Source organism: Cheilinus undulatus, linkage group 22 (assembly GCF_018320785.1).
Source record: "Cheilinus undulatus linkage group 22, ASM1832078v1, whole genome shotgun sequence".
Lineage (NCBI taxonomy): Eukaryota > Metazoa > Chordata > Actinopteri > Labriformes > Labridae > Cheilinus > Cheilinus undulatus.
The window spans coordinates 5,121,045-5,138,089 of record NC_054886.1 but is presented as its reverse complement, the minus strand read 5'-3'; the positions used below and the strand labels follow the sequence as shown (position 1 = coordinate 5,138,089).

The window sequence follows — 17,045 nt, the reverse complement described above, 5'->3', positions numbered from 1 at the left end:
CCTTAAACCTGGAAATGATCGTCTGTTTGTCTAGTCAGCCATTAAATCAATTGTTAAGCGTTAGTTCAGACAGGCCAAAGACTGCTCTTGCCAGGTTACACTCTACAGCTGTCTCTACAAGCTGCTTTTGCAACCCTCCTCCACCCTAGCTCCTCCTTCATACTACATCTGACTTAATCAGTGTCATTTAGTTGTCATTAATGCCAGCGCTGTGTTGTTTTTTGCCGCTTCTCTCCCTGGCTTAGGCTTTCCTTATCGGCATGGGAAGAGCAGGAATGTATACTCTGATACTTGATACTCTGCATGTAGGCTCATGGAAGGGCAGCCACAGAAATATCTATAGCCACAAATCACGTGTTTCCTGCCTGAACTAGCCATTTAGGCATACTCAGTTACTAAGCATATTTTAGCCTGAATTATATTGGTTTTACAAACTTTCACCTCACCTTGTGGCTATTACAGTGGCCCCATCATCCTTATATAGCTCTGTAAATGGCTCTCAGTGGAAAAAGTTTTGACACCCCTGTGAAAGGAGATGGTTACTAGCAAATTTTCTGTTTCTAAACTCCACTAAGACTGAAATGATGGTTATAGGACCAGCTAGACGTGATTTGCTCATTTTACTGGTGTCATCAATTGCAAAGACAAAGTTAAGAATCTTGGTGTGCTTTTTGATCAGACCCTTTCGTTTGATTTTCATATCAAGGAGATGACTAGAGTAGCTTCACCTCAAAAATAATGCCAAAATTAGATCAGTTCTATCATTTCATTCCTGCACATGAATTGCATTCCCAGAGTGCAGGGCTTTTGTGTTCCCAAAGTCTGTAAAAACATTCTTTTTTTGCACCAGAACAGTCTACCTGTAGATGCTAGGCAGGCATCTTTGAATGATGTATTTAGAGCAGAGCTAAAGACTCGTTCACTGGTGCATGTGAGTCTTAAACGTTTGTTTTCTGATATCCTTTTATAATTTTACTATGTCTGCTTGTATGTCCGATATGTTTGCTTTTACTTCTGTCCTTTAAATCTATGTACAGCACTTTGATTGAAAGCACTTTCTAAATACATTTAGTGTTATTATTATAATAATTATTCACTCTCCAGCTACCTACCAGTATCTGGACTTGATTCAGCTGGGACTGAAAACCGTAAACCCCCAGAGTCCTCACTGACTGAGCCACACTATTGTTCTCCAATTCTCCAAAGAGACAGGTTAAGGATATGCACGCTTTAGAAATAAAGAGTAAATAAAATATCTGTAGGAGTAAATTGATGAGTGTAGTTTAAGTACTTTTTGCAAGTCATTAAACCTGAATTTTACATAGCTAAAAAGTATTTCACATCAACCCTGCCATGGAATTACAAGCGTCTTGTGTCATTTTAGCTCGTGGTGAAATTCAGGCTTGTTTTTTCTTTTTCTTTTATATAATGTTTGTTTTAAGAGTCACTGACTTTTCATTGTGAGACTGGATTGTTTAGCAGGGTTTGTCAGAGCAGGAATCACCTGACTCTGTGGGTGTAAAGGTTATCCTTAATAATAAAAAAAAAACTCCTGTCATGAGGAGAGAGTCCTTCATCGACCTATTTCACATTTTAGAGTCAACTTAGTATGCTAGGTCTTTTATGACATGCTACAAAATAAATTTGAGGACATGCAAACATCAGAAACAGCTTTCTAATGTGTTTTATGTCAGCACATTGAAGAAAAATGATCCTCTGCTCATGTAAATGCAGGACAATTTAAACAGAGGCAAGAAAAGAATATGCCCACACATTAGTTTATTAAATCAAAATCTTTCAATCAGTGGTCTTCCTCTGCAGATTCTGTAGTTGGTGTGAGCATTAGTTTTATTAAATCAAAACAAAACAAGATACTGTAGCTGCTGTAAGCAGATACCAGCAGAATTTATCTTCATTTTAACTAAATAGATCTGATTTTTGGGAGGTAAACAGAGACAGAAGATCCTTTTAGGTCTATGATTAAATGACTTTATTATAGTATTACTACAGCTGTCATACTTCAGACAGTCATGCTGGTGCTGCTTATTTTCAGAGCGACTGACCTTGTAAATTTCAATCTTGATGAGATACTTGGATTTTTTTACACAGGTTATATGAGGTAATCTCCGAGAGTAAATACTACGTACAACAGACAAAGTCAGCTCAGTCCCTGACTGGATAAACCGGCCTCCTAAGCTTTGTACTGCTGCAGACTTTGTCATGAAAAGAAAAGAAAGACTATCTATAAACACTTAAATAAGTCCTTACATACACAGCACATCAAATCAGCTGTAAATATTGAACAACACATGAAAGTAAAAACAACAAAAATGACCTTCATGAAGGAGAAAAGTTACAAACCAGAGAACACAGAGGAATTGTTTTACAAACTTGGGTGGTTCTTCTGTGAATAGTTTCATTTATTTTGGTTTGAGATCTGACTCAGTAGTGTTATTTAGGAAGAGTTTATCAGGTCTGTGGTTTACCAGACCCATGATGATGATCAGTACAAAATTATAGTGGTCTTTTCATTGCTGAGCTCGCTGGGTTGATGTTAACCTTCAGCAGTTCTGACTACAGCCATCTCATTGTGATCTACGTGGCGACCGGGACACTCAGTTGGAAAGTCTGATAAAAACAAGCGAGTACTGTAAGGACGAGTTTGTAAATTTGGCACTGCAGTTTTGTAAACAGATTCTGAAACTGCGGGTAAGGTTTGTAAAATTCAGGAACAAATTTGAGAAATAAAGGCACTGTGTCTTAAATCTTTTTCCTGAATATGTAAACTTTGAAGAGTGGATTGGAGGACTGAGGTTTTTTTTTTTTTAAAGCATGGGATGGTTAATGAGTTAAGGGCATTGCTTCTTTTACCTTGGGCATGGTTTTGTGCACTTTGGTGATGTTTATAAACTGCAGACACTGTTTTGTAAACTGGAAACAGATTTGTAATCTGTTGGCATGGTTTTGGGAATGCATTTGTAATATATGGGAACAGATGTGTAAACTTTTGAAATGATACTGTAAACTGCAAGAATTCATTTCATTATAAGGCTTTTTTTGTAAACTTTGCATGTTTCTGAAAACTCTGGGGGAATATCTGTTAACCTCAGGAACACTTTAACAAACTCTTTGTTATTAAATTAGTCAACTCAGCATTGTAAGTCTCTCTTATGGGGTTTGAACATAATGACACAAAGGAAATGAAATACGTGACAAATGGAGATTTAAACATCCTGTTCTTTATTCTCCAGGTCTCACACGATGAAGAGCTGTACGCCATAGCCAGATATCTTTATGATGCTATCGGAGAGCGGATACGACTCTTTGAGATCGGCAGTTACGACAATCAGACTTTCAGCTATGATGTTCTCCTGCTCTTCAGAGAGGTGATTACACCATCAACATTTTAACTGACAGAAAATACACAACATATCAGATGTTGAAATGTGATGGCTGCAACACATTTAAAAAAAAAATAGACCAGGTCCATGTTCACCGTTGTATAACATCCCCTCTTCTTTTAACAACAGCCTGTAAAGGTTTGGAAGGTCGGGAGATCAGTTGCTGGAGAATCAGGAGAGGAGTGTTGTCCCATTCTTGTCTGATGTATCATTCTAGCTGCTAAACAGTCCTGAGTTAATCTTGCAAAGCAGATGGATTCGCCCATTTCTGTGATTCTCACTGGTGAATCCATCTTGCAAAGCTCCCATCTAAACAGATAGTTCATGTAAGATAAGAGGCAGTACTTTTGGGTGCGGTGGAGTTGTTATGTAAGCAAGCAGCAACAAGAGGCTGGTGCAATTATGGCGGAAGAGATTAGCGTGGATGCTGCTATAGCGTCAGTTTTATCAGACCTTGATGACATTTCTTTATTAAAAGAAGAACAAAGAAACCATGCGGAAAACCATGTCTTTGCCCTTCTCCCAACCGGATTCGGCAAAAGTCTAATTGTCATGTGTTTTGTTTCTCTGATTGGCCCGTAAAGATGTGACAGGCAGAACATTCATCCAATCACCCTCCCCGTTTTTTTTTTTTTGTTTTTTTTTTTTGAAGGCTCTGCCCTTTCCCAAACACTGTGTGTCTGGATGGATGTGTGAAACAAATCCATCTTGTGGGTCATGTTAGTCCTGAGTCTTCTTTGTGAGATATTTAGTTCTGCTTGTGTTCTGACCACAGAACAGTTTTCCATTTTGCCTCTGTCCATTTAAGATGAGCTTTAACCCAGAGAAGATGGAGGCGTTTCTGGATCACATTCACTATGGCTTCTTGTTTGCGTGGTACAGCATCCAGTATAGATCTTTGGCTTTGTCCCCCTGAGATTTTTTTACAATTTCAATTTTACATTGAGGAACATTTTTCCGAAATTGTTCCACAATTTTTAGGCACAGTTTTTAACAGAGTGGTGAACTTTTGCCATCTTTACTTCTGAGACACTCAGCCTTTCTAAGGCCCCGTCCACATGGAGACGAACACAATATATTGCTATTTAGTTTGAAAAAGTTTTCTGTAAAATGGGATTGTTTCAGGAAATATCCGCGTACGGTGGTGGTAAAGGAGCATTAGATTTTGCTGTAAAAGCCATAATAAGCTCAGTAGCTTCTGCAGCACGAACACAACCCTGTAATTCGCCACTGTTGTTTTGGCCGGACCTGTGCAGCCGTCTTCAGAGAGCTGCGCTCTGTGTGACGTAATCGTTTCAAGAAAGGAGGCTGTCCACACAGAAACGAAGCGGTAGTCATTTACAGATTTGTGCACTCTGGGACCTATTTTTAAAAAGTATCGTTTACAGTCACCCAAAACGCCGTTTTCCGTGTGGATGAAACACTGATACGACAAAAAACTTTTGCCTATACTCCTGAATTCATCACCATGGGGACAGGGCCTAAAATGCTCCTTTACTACCCAGTCATGTTACTCACCTGTTGCCAGTGGAGTTTTAAAAAGCTCTTCCAGGTGTTTTTCATTGGTACCACTTACTTTTCTAGCCTTTTCTTGCCCTGTCACTACTTGTTTGAAGTGTGTTGCTGCCATCAGATTCAAAATCAGCCACTATTTTTTATATCTCACTTCCAACATCTGATATGTTCTTTATGTTCTGTTGTGAACAGAATACAGGTTTATGAGATTTGAAATCAGTTTCATTCTGTTTGTTTTTGCATTTCACCCAGCAACCCAACTTTTTGGAATCGGGGTTGTACAAGTAAAATTAAGTCTTCACCATAGAGCTGCTTTCTGTAAAAACATAGCTTTTTATAAAGAGGCAACAACAACACAAGCCTCTGACTTTATCATTTTATTCTTTTATTGCATCTGAATCCTGACGTATTCCAAGGTGATGTGTGTTTTAACTTTTATGGGGGATAAATCATTAACATGGCAAGTAGGTCATTTGGTCATCACATGATAAAAAAAACCTAAATTTGAGCGGGATGTCTGATGTGATGATACTTCCATTAAAGTTTCGCGGAGGCTAATTTTAATAATCAAATATACATGGTTCTGCCTCAATGTAATGCTCATCCTAAGAGTAACACAACTTTATTTTAGCAGCTGTTTTCAGTTTAGTTTTATTCTTAGTCTGTAGATTAAAATAACTTTCAGTTTTAGTCACATTTTAGTCATTTTTAGTCTTCAAAGTCCAACAAAACTCCAACATTTTAGTCCATATTATTGCACTATTCATTTATTTCTTTAAAGTGTAGTGAAGAAAATGCTGATATACATCGGCTGCTCTCTACCCAATCTCTCCTTGTGTTTTTCCAGTTCTGTGCACAGTTTTGAACATCCTACAGTCCATCAGCGACGTTTTAGTCCTGTCTTGGTCTCTTTTATGAAAACTAAACTTATTTTTCATCAAGTTTTTATCACTGTAGATTTATTTAAAGCTAGACTTAGTCTCGTCTTCCTCATGGAAAAAAGAAAGTCAGCTAATGTTTTTGGCCATAGTCTTAGTTGACAAAAATGAACACTGTTTTTGTTAAAAATAAAGGTTTAATATGACTGTAATCTCAATTTGAAACTGTATTTTTCAGTTCTTTTCAACAGTGTCTGGTTTTAATGCATCACTACCACTGGATGATTGCTAAAGGTCTGCTAACGGCCATTAAATAAGAAAAAAGAGGAGGGTAGCAAAGTTCGGCGTGCAAGGAAGCCAACGTAACTAGCATAGGAAACAATCAATTCTAGACAACATTGTCATGTGAATATTTATTCAAATTATCTATTCAACTTAGAATTATCAACAATAATAGATGGTTTCTTTAACTAAAATTAACACATTGTGGTTCGCATCAAGCTAACAAAGTCAGATGTACAATGCAGTCCAGCTCTTAAAATCTTTCAGTCTTTCTATAAAACATTTCCAGGGACTTTGAAAAATCATTTCCTTGAAAGCAAATCCCTGTCGGCAGATATGTCCGGCTGATATATCGCTGTAAAAACTGGCAGAAATTTCTGCATCTGCTGTCACCATTATATCAGTCATCTAACTATACCACATATGAACCCTCACTGGTCACTTTATTAGGAACACCTGTTTCACTACCTTTTAATGCACATCACTAATCAGCCAATCACATGGCTGCAACCAATGCATTTATGCATGCAGACATGGTCAAGAGGATGTGCTCATCGTTATCATTTTTATCCCAACTATGAATGTGACTGAATTTCTTCCCCTTTAAAAAAAAAAAAAAAAAAACTAAACTAAAATTACACAAAAGGAGAAACATCATCTTGAGAAATATTTTAAAAAGTCATTGCATATCACATGTTAGTCACTGTCAGTTACTCAATCAGTCACTGATTAAGTGCAACATCAAGGCAACCCATTTCCTTAAATTCACTTTCAAATGCCTGACTGGAGGACCGACACACCTTGCTTTACAGTGCAGGCTGAGACGTTTTAGTAGCAACATCCAGAGCGGCTGAATAAACACTAAATAAACGCTGAATGCTCTGAAAGAAACACTGGGTGAAGTAGTTGCTTTTATAGCACCCATATGCTGATGATACTGTTTTCTTTTCATCAGAATCAGCTCTGTAAAAAGATTGTGTGTAGCATACAAGCTAACTCCACCTACTGCTAATGAAGTAGTATTCATCCAAGAGCCCCTCGGCAGCCCTCTGCTACAAACACTCGAAAAATAATATGAAAGTAAATCTAGCCTTAAAACACAGAATATTCATTCTGTAGTCTCCTTAGTTAACTACCACGCTGACTTTCTAACTGAGGTGTGACATATGACAATTCTTTATTGCTGTCATTTTTCTTTTAATGCATATTAAGTCCCATTTCTATGGAAGCCCATTTCCACCACTAAATAAGGAGAAAAGTCATAATTATGAGATAAAAAGTCATAATTAAAATTAATAATATTATAAGATATAAAGTCAAAATGATTAATTAAAAAGTTAATTATGAGCTAAAAAGTTGAAAGTATGAGATCACGTTTTATCTCATATTTATGAGTTTTTTTTTTTTAATTACCTAACTTTCACATTTTTCTTTGTCAAGTGGTGGAAATGATTTTCCATACATTTCTACACAACAGCAGCATAAAAAAATCCTAATAATTTAATTTTCCTTTTTCCTGTCTTTACTATTCCCACAATATTTCTAAAAGAGCGGAGTGTATGATGATACATGAAATAAAACTTTCTAAATAGATAAAGTGATATTTGCACTTGACACGTCATATGATACATGTAGAAATGAAGTTAAGACTGAGCTAAATAAATGATCATTCTCCTGATCTCACAACCTCTGTCCATCAGCATGTCATGTACCAGATCGACGACAAAGACCGCACATGCCAGAAACTTCATCTGAAGGACGACTTCGTGCCTCTGGCCATCCCAGGCGATGCGACTTTTGTGAACCAGGTTGTCCTGGGTGACTCATCCAGACCTGGAGAAGGACTCCTGATGAACACCTGGATGGGGAACATGCCTGACCAAGGAGGTGAGAGAGCATGACAGTACTGGACCTGTCCCAGTTATTACCTATTCCATCCTGTCATAATTATTTTTGTTTAACCTTGCAGGAAGGTTCCTGGCCTCAGTGACTGACTTTGGCTGCATTCCTATCAGCATTGAATACCAGGACAAACCAAGTGGATGGCTGCAGACTACGTAAGTTTACATTAGTGTGACATGTTGAAGTTAAAGAACAGCTGGTTGGTTATTTGCCTTTCTGTTCCCTAGATATTTCGACAACGTCATTGGGATTACAGACCCTGAACTGCTCATCCCTCCATCCTTCTGTGAGGACGCAGAGATGCCGGCTGATGCAGAGCCGGTTGACTTGTTGAGCTTGCTCAAACAGAAGAACTGAGGGCCTCAAACTTTGCTTTACCATTAGCTATACATTATTATTTCTGCTGCAAACATGCAGTCAAAGCATGTTTTGCTGACTGTTCCTGACAAAATGTGAGACATTTTATGTTAAACATTTCTTACTTTTGCTTCCAAAAGATGGCCCGAGGTTGAATCTGGGTGTGTCAATGTTTACAAGATTAAAGACTGAAAAACTGCAAAATATGAACGTTTTATTCAGTTCTGCTCATCATGACTGCAGCTTCTTTACTTCTACATACGAGGCTTTTTCTCACATTTGCTTTGGTACATACACTACTGCTCAAATGTTTAGGATCATTTGGAAGTTTTCTTGTTTTCCATGGAAACACTCATGAAATTAGTCTGTACATGAATTTTGCAAATGAATTAAACATGCTGACATTATCAGACTTGGAAGTTCTTATTTTTGATGGAAATGATGAATGTGTTTATCAAATTCTGGAGACCTTAGGCATTCAAGGTCTCGGTTTTTCGAGGTAATCTGATGAGATTTCACCCCATCCTGGAGAATCTCCCACGAGATGGACTGGCTTGAGTGAGTCTTCCTTCGTACCGTACGGTGAAGCTGCGCCCACAACAGCTCAGTAGGGTTCAGATCTGGAGACTGTGCTGGCCACTCCATTACCAGGAGACTGATGCAGAGGACTGACGGTTGCTGATAAGAGGCATCTACGCTAAAATGTAGATAATTCTTCGAAAATTATCTGAATCATTTTGATTGCGAAATGGATAAAATCTTTCATATGTTTGTCTGCTTTTCTTTAGAAAACAAAGACATTTGCAGGTGAACTTTTGAGCGGTAATGTACTTGAACTTCGTACTTGTGATTTGTATCAACATGACTTAAAGAATAAATGCTTATATTTAAGATTGTCTACATGGAAGACAAACAAGTGAAATGGGCAGAAATAAAAGAGTAAATAAGAGCAAAATCAGCATCTATCTATTATCACTACCTCTAGCTTTATTCTTAGCAGACACTTTAGGGGCTGGACTTCCAGAGGAATGAATATGATTCTTTTAGTCTAAGTAACAAATTAGCGTCAAAATATTTCTATTTTCTTGTAAATTCAGCCTTTAGCTTTGAGATCACCTGTTCTGCAGCCTTCCACAAGGGGGTGATTGAGATATTTTTGCCACGTTTTTCTGGGGCTGTTTTGCTGCTCATCACTACATTTGATGCTAAAATACTTTATTTTGATTTTTGGGAAATCTGTTTAGGAAACAGATCTTTAGGTGATTCTTATGCGTTCTTTTGTGCTCTCAAAAAAAAAAAAGAAAAAGAAAAAAGATGCTAAAATATATATTTTTTAAATAATTGGAAATAATTGACAAAAAAATATGAAAAAATATGAAAAAAAATAGCAGTTTCAGCCAAGAATGGCTAATTCGTATGTATTAATCTTAACATAATGGCTGGTAAAAAATGCTTTTCAGTGATTGGCTAAAGTAAGAGAAAATGTCAGATCTGCAGGAATTTTTGGTTCGTTTCGACGTAAATCTCTACTAGTTAAGATCAACCTTACATTTCTGTGGTGCAACCGAACAATGACACAACTTTAGTTAGAAGTGAACTGGTTTAACGTAGGGTTTAGTGTGGACTTTACACCATAACTTAAGAAAGAACTTATGCACAGCTGGTGCAGCAGGCTGCTGGTGCTGAACTGGCCTGCCTGCAGTAGAAAACATTGGTTACATGATTTTAAAAAAGCAAAGAAGACCCAGGATTGTTGGGCAGCTAGAGCCCTTCGTCAGACAAGAATGGGACAACATTCCTCTCCCAAAACTCCAATCAAAATCTTTCAATCAGTGGTCTTCCTCTGCAGATTCTGTAGTTAGTGTGAGCATTAGTTTTATTAAATCAAAACAAAACAAGATACTGTAGCTGCTGTAAGCAGATACCAGCAGAATTTATCTTCATTTTAACTAAATAGATCTGATTTTTGGGAGGTAAATAGAGACAGAAGATCCTTTTAGGTCTATGATTAAATGACTTTATTATAGTATTACTACAGCTGTCATACTTCAGAAGGTCATGCTGGTGCTGCTTATCTTCAGAGCTGACCTTGTAAATTTCAATCTTGATGAGATGCTTGGATTTTTTAGACAGGTTATATGAGGTAATCTCCGAGAGTAAATACTACATACAACAGACAAAGTCAGCTTTGTGCTGCTGCAGACCTTGTCATGAAAAGAAAAGAAAGATTATCTATAAACACTTGAGTAAGTCTTTACATACACAGCACACCAAATCAGCTGTCAATATTGAACAACACATGAAAGTAAATACAAGATTTGAAAACAACAAAAATGACATTCATGAACAGGGCTTGACATTTACACCCACCAACTAGCTAAATGCGGGTCGATTACAACCGTGGCGGTAGCAGCATGACTCTAACCAGCCACGATGGCTGGTTGAATTAATCAGTGTCACAACTAATGCTTCACTCTGACCGTGCTTGTCTGTTAGCCCTTATGATTTAGGCTTGAGAAGCAATTCAGCACATAAAGGCTCAAATTTGTTTGATTAATACTCCATCCATATCTAAATGATAAAACCTCCGCAAACTCGCACATAATTTAAACGTTATTAAAACCTTTGATTCGTTTGTATAATGATTTGCCATTTATGGATAATTAACGGGTATAAAAGACAAGAGAAACCCTGAAACTTTAAATCAGTTCACTGAGGCAGTGAGAGACAGAGGCAGAAGGATAAAAGTCTGTAACTGTTCACTGAAGAGTCAAAGAGAATTCAACTGAACGGTGATTTTTTTGCCTCTAATATTAAACAACAGACAGTACAGTTTAATGTTCTCCAAATGTAAGTCATCTATTATTTAAACAGATTTTAAATTAATTTTAGACACACATATACATACACACATTTCCACCATACAGTTTAAAGGAGAACAGAGCAGAGGACAGGAGAAGTTTGACACTTAATATTCTCTGGTGGAAATTTGTCAGAGTGAAAATTAGAGATGTTCTTGTAATCTGCTGTAGTGTCGTCTTCATAAACAGCCAGTTAGCAGTATTTTGATACAAGCATAAACTTAGTATCCATTGAAGAAAATAAAAACCTAAGAGTCTTGACTCTTAGATGACTGTCTCTAACAGTGAAGTATGACATATCTCTGTAGTGTGCTGTTTCATATGTGCAGGGAGGGGTGCTTTATTAAGAGGAGAGCTGATATTGATCATATTGGTGAGGGAAAGTAGAGCATGTGTGTCTTATCATACCCTTTGTACCAAATTTGGCATATAGCTCATAGTTAAAAATACAGAGTGGCTAGTAAGTTTTGCAAAACCACTAGCCACCGTGGCTGGTGAGCAAAAAAGTTTAATGTCAAGCTCTGTTCATGAAGGAGAGAAGTTATAAACCAGAGAACACAGATGAATAGTCCTAAAACTTGTGTGTTTCTTTTGAGAACAGTTTCATTCATTTTGGTCTAAAATAGAGCCAGTTTTACTCATATCTGATTCAGTAGTTCTTTTTAGCAAGAGTCTATCAAGTCTGTGGTTTACCAGACCCATGATGATGACCAGTACAAATCTGGAGTGGTCTTTTCATTGCTGAGCTCGCTGGGTTGATGCTAACATTAAGCCGTTGTAATTGTAATCTGTGTGGTGACCGGGACACTTAGCTGGAATGTCTGATAAAAACAAGCGAACTTAAGGGTGAATTTGTAAATTTGGCACTGCAGTTTTGTAAAGAAATTTTTGAAACTGCAAGTAAGGTGTGTAAACTTTGGGACTGATAAAGTTATAAATATGGGTTTGAATTTGTCAACTTTGAGGAGTGGACTGGAGAACTGAGGACACATGTTTTTAAAGCATGGTTTTATAAACTCTCAGGATAGATTTGAAAACTTTGGAGTGGATCATGAACTAAGGGCGTGGTTCCTAAACCTTGGGCATGGTTTTGTGCACTTTGATGAAATGTTTCGTAAACTAAGGGTGAATTTGTAAACTGGGAACAGATTTGCAGTCTGTGGGAATGATACTGTAAACTGCAAGAACAGCGTTGTAAACATAAAAGAGAGTTATGGAAATTATGGAAATGTTTAAAAAGGACCATGTTTTATGAGTGGTTTTGTAAATTTTAGAAACAAATTTGTAAACTTTGGGAACAGATATGTAAAAATTTGGGAACATTTCTGCAAACTGTGGGAAGACTTTTGAAAGTTATAGGTAACTTTGTAAACTTTGGGGACAGATTTGTAAACTTGGAGAAATTTGTAAATCTTATGAACATTTCTGTAAACGAAGGGCACAGTTTTAGGAAGTTATGTAACAGTTTTGTAAACTTTAGGAACAAATTTGTAAACTTCAGGAACAGATTTTTAAATTTGGGAACAGATTTATAAACTTTGGGTAACAGACAGTAAACTATTAAGTTTTGTGAAGTTATAAGATGAACTGCCTGCATAGTTTTGTAAATATTTGGAACAGATTTCTAAACTTATGTGCCAGAGTTGTAAATTTTGGGAACATTTCTGTAAACAGTGGACACAGTTTTGGGAAGTTATACTTAATTTTGTAAACTTTGGGAACAGATTTGTAAACGTGGGGAAATTTATAAATCGTATGAACATTTCTGTAAACAGAGAGCACAGTTTTGGGAAACTGTACTATGGTTTTGTAAACTTTAGGATCAATTTTGTAAACTTTGAGAACAGATTTTTAAAATTCGGGAACATTCCTGTAAACTGTGGAAAGAGTTTGGGAAGTTATACTTAATTTTGTAAACTTTATGAACAGTTTTCATGGCAGTTTTAAAAAATTATTCCACTGGTCGCATGGTTTTGTCAAATTTTCGGAACAGATTTGAAAACTGTGGGAAAAGCTGAATGTACCTCATACCACCTAAAACTTAAGATCCTACATTTAAAATCCTTTTAATTATGGAAAAAAAAAATCCCAAATAAAATCATTATGGAATAAGAACATGCTAACAGCCATTGTAAAAGATGATAAAGCAACAAAAGAGCTTTGAACTTTTACACATGAAACAAAAAGAGAAAACTGTGTGATGGTGTGAGCCTTTAGAGTGTGGTGTGATGATCAGGTGCTCTGATCATCACACCTGAACATCATATGACTGTGATGTCATCCACAGAAACATCAGCCTCTCTACTCTGCCAGGTTCCACTTCACCCTTTATTTCCCTCCTTCTTTTGTGAAAACATATTTATCCTCATTCCACTGAGAACATGAATAACAATGTTTTTCTAAGCTTCACAATACAGAATTAACCTGGATTTAGTCTTCACAGAGTTTAATGAGCTTCATTTGCTGGAAGAATTACAAGATTTTATGGCCCTTTATGAACAGAACACTAACTTTTATGATGAGAGGTCTTTATATATATGGATGTTAGCCCCCTCTTTAGCAGCAGAGTTTGTCACTGCTGGAGAACAGTAGCTTGGACATCATGAAAGTCTTCCTAGCGTTTGCATGCTTACTTGCAGGCTGCCTGGCCCAGAGACCTCAACCATGCAGTAAGTAAAGAGGAAAATTCTTCAGAGTGATTTTATTATGTAACTGAATGCTTTCCCAACAATGAAACATTAACAGCTGTGATGTTTTTCATTGCTTATTTGATTGTTGCAATTTTTTGGAGTCAAACACCAACTGCAGTGTTATAATATCACTCATGTTCTTCTAAATCACAGAAAGTCCTCCTCTGCTGACCGGGGGACTCAGCATTGTAAGTCTCTCTTATGGGGTTTGAACATAATGACACAAAGGAAATGAAATACGTGACAGATGGAGATTTAAACATCCTGTTCTTTACTCTCCAGGTCTCACAGAATGAAGAGCTGTTCGCCGTAGCCAGATATCTTTACGATGCTATCGGAGAGCGGATACGACTCTTTGAGGTCGTCAGTTTGGACAATCAGACTTCCTTCTATGACATTCTCCTGCTCTACAGAGAGGTGATTACACCATCAACATTAGTAAATAACAGAGTGCAATTGTTTTGAAAGCTTAAAACCCTATGTTTTGACTAATAGAACATACACAACATATCAGATGTTGAAACTAAGATATTTTACCGTTTCATAAATTATTGACTGAGCTCATGTTGAATTCGATGGCAGCAACACATCTAAAAAAAGTTGGGTTGGGGTCAGGGTCATCGTTGTATAGCATGCCCTCTTCTTTTAACGACGGCCTGTAAAGACCAGTTGTGGGAGTTTTGGGAGAGGAATGTTGTCCCGTTCTTATCTGATGTAAGAATCTAGGTGCCACATTCCTCAGTCCTCTTTGCGAGATATTTAGTTATGAGTTCTGACCACAGAACAGTTTTCCATTTTGCCTCAGCCCATTTTAGATGACCTTTGGCTGTTTCCCTTATGCAAGTAGATTTTTTTTTTAAATCGTTTGATGATATGATGAACTGTAGATGGTGGGATATTCATAGTCTTCATGATTTTACATTGTTCTTTATGTTCTTTTGTGAATAAAATTAGAGTTTATGAGATTTGACAACAATTTCCTTCTGTTTTTTGTTTTCGTTTCACCTAGCGCCTCAACTTTTTAGAAACCGGGGTTGTAAAAGTACAATTAGGTGTGCTACTTGTCACTGAAAAAGAAAGAGTGTCAAGTCTTCACCTGTGTGCTGCTTTCTAGAAATGCATAGCTTTTTATGAAGAGCCAAGTGATAAAGTCTCAGACTTTATCATTTTATTCTTGTATTGCATCTCAATCCTGACATATTCAAAGGTGATGTGTGTTTAACTTTCATGGGGGTAAATCATTAACATGGCAAGTAGGTCATTTGGTCATCACATGATAAAAAAAGCTGAGTGGGACATCTGATGTGATGATACCCTTCAATAAATGCAGTAGAGTCAGGATTCATCTTAGTTTTGCCTTTGAATAAGATGTCATTGCTGATGCATTTATTAAGCAAATCAGTATATTTTAGTTTCTTTTTTTCCTGAATTTAATATTCCTACAATATTTTTTTAAAAGAACTGAGTGTTTGATGATACATGAAATAAAACTTTCTAAATAGATAAAGTGACATTTGTACTTGACACGTCATATGATACATGTAGAAATGAAGTTAAGACTGAGCTAAATAAATGATCATTCTCCTGATCTCACAACCTCTGTCCATCAGCATGTCATGTACCAGATCGACGACAAAGACCGCACATGCCAGAAACTTCCTCTGAAGGACGACTTCATGCCTCTGGCCATCCCAGGCGATGCGACTTTCGTTCACCAGGTTGTCCTGGGTGACTCATCCAGACCTGCAGAAGGACTCCTGATGAACACCTGGACGGGGAAACTGCCCGACCAAGGAGGTGAGAGAGCTTAGAACCACTGGACTTGTATCAGATATTTACTCTTCAATCCTGTCATAATTATTTTTGTTTAACCCTGCAGGAACATTCCTGGCCTCAGTGACTGACTTTGGCTGCATTCCTATCAGCTTTGAATATCAGGTCAAACCATATGGATGGCTGCAGACTACGTAAGTTTACATTAGTGTTACATGTTAAATGTAGAGAACAGCTGGTTGGTTATTCGCCTTTCTGTTCCCTAGATATTTCAACAACGTCATCGGGATTACAGACCCTGAACTGCTCATCCCTCCATCCTTCTGTGAGGACGCAGAGATGCCAGCTGATGCAGAGCCGGTTGACTTGTTGAGCTTGCTCAAACAGAAGAACTGAGGGCCTCAAACTTTGATTTGCCATTAACTAGACAACCTTATTTCTGCTGCAAACATGCAGTCAAATCATGTTTTGCTGACTGTTCCTGATAACATATGATACATTTTAGGTTAAACATTTCTTACTTTTGCTTCCAAAAGATGGCCCGAGGTTGAATCTGGGTGTGTCAATGTTTACAAGATTAAAGACTGAAAAACTGCAAGATATGAATGTTTTTATTCAGTTCTGCTCATCATGACTGCACCTTCTTTACCTTTGCATACGAGGCTTTTTCTCACATTCCCGTGATTTCTGTCAACATGCATGAAAGAATAAATGCAATTGATCTGTGATTGTGTATCACAGTGATCTTCAACTGGCGGCCCAGGGGCGACATCAGCCCCTCACAGCTTCTCATCTGCCCCAAAAAGATTATTAAAGTCAGAAACTGTTGTTCCATTTAGGGTATCTTGTTTTCTTAAGCCCTGCAGCTATTAATACAACCCCACAACAATTCAGTATCTGTTGTAAGGTAGCCACCTGTAGGCCAGTGATAAGGAAAAATGGTGCATGATAAACACATACTCATCCATCCTTTATTAAAGCTGCAGTTTTCTGGGTCAACTTTCTGCTTCAGAATCTTCAGAATCTTAGAGCGGGTTATTGTCCCTGAAATATAATCAAAACAAAAGGCTGGCTTTCTGCATTTGTTTGTCATCAACCATTATGTAGCGTCTTAGTGTCAAACTCAGGGATGGAGGGCGTAACAGCCCAACTAATGACTGGACAAAATATTTCAGTCGCCACCTTGTGGCTGGTTGTAGTAGTGTCCTACTCAAGACCACACTGTCCGAGACCAAGACTTGCCCAAGACCAGAGTGCACCGAGACCAAGACAAGACCAAGACTGTCCTTGAGTACAACAACACTCAGCTGTAGTATAAGCAATCAGGACTGATTTTGCTGCATTGACATGCATTAAAAAGAAAATGAAAATATTTTAACAGAAATA

At 37.5% G+C, this 17,045-nt stretch overlaps 2 protein-coding genes across 2 annotated transcripts; both read left to right on the top strand.

The window, feature by feature from the left end:
- Nucleotides 1–3,170: 3,170 nt before the first annotated feature.
- Nucleotides 3,171–8,742, top strand: LOC121504563 (ependymin-like). The gene is made up of 4 exons (XM_041779451.1): nucleotides 3,171–3,386; nucleotides 7,777–7,963; nucleotides 8,046–8,133; nucleotides 8,206–8,742. The coding sequence occupies exons 1-4, from the start codon at nucleotides 3,171–3,173 to the stop codon at nucleotides 8,333–8,335; spliced, it is 621 nt and encodes a 206-aa protein (XP_041635385.1). The 3' UTR covers nucleotides 8,336–8,742.
- Nucleotides 8,743–13,769: 5,027 nt separating this feature from the next.
- On the top strand, nucleotides 13,770–16,387 carry LOC121504773 (ependymin-like). The gene is made up of 6 exons (XM_041779833.1): nucleotides 13,770–13,865; nucleotides 14,040–14,074; nucleotides 14,169–14,303; nucleotides 15,497–15,683; nucleotides 15,766–15,853; nucleotides 15,926–16,387. Exons 1-6 carry the CDS (start codon nucleotides 13,799–13,801, stop codon nucleotides 16,053–16,055), a joined length of 642 nt encoding a protein of 213 aa, XP_041635767.1. The 5' UTR covers nucleotides 13,770–13,798; the 3' UTR covers nucleotides 16,056–16,387.
- Nucleotides 16,388–17,045: the final 658 nt, after the last annotated feature.

Coding starts and splice junctions, on each gene's coding strand:
- LOC121504563 (XM_041779451.1), top strand. CDS start 3,171: ATGGGGTTTGAACATAATGACACAAAGGAAATGAAATACGTGACAAAT. Junction 3,387..7,776: donor TTCTCCTGCTCTTCAGAGAG/GTGATTACACCA, acceptor TCTGTCCATCAG/CATGTCATGTACCAGATCGA. Junction 8,134..8,205: donor AGTGGATGGCTGCAGACTAC/GTAAGTTTACAT, acceptor TCTGTTCCCTAG/ATATTTCGACAACGTCATTG.
- LOC121504773 (XM_041779833.1), top strand. CDS start 13,799: ATGAAAGTCTTCCTAGCGTTTGCATGCTTACTTGCAGGCTGCCTGGCC. Junction 14,075..14,168: donor TGACCGGGGGACTCAGCATT/GTAAGTCTCTCT, acceptor TTTACTCTCCAG/GTCTCACAGAATGAAGAGCT. Junction 15,684..15,765: donor GAAACTGCCCGACCAAGGAG/GTGAGAGAGCTT, acceptor TTAACCCTGCAG/GAACATTCCTGGCCTCAGTG.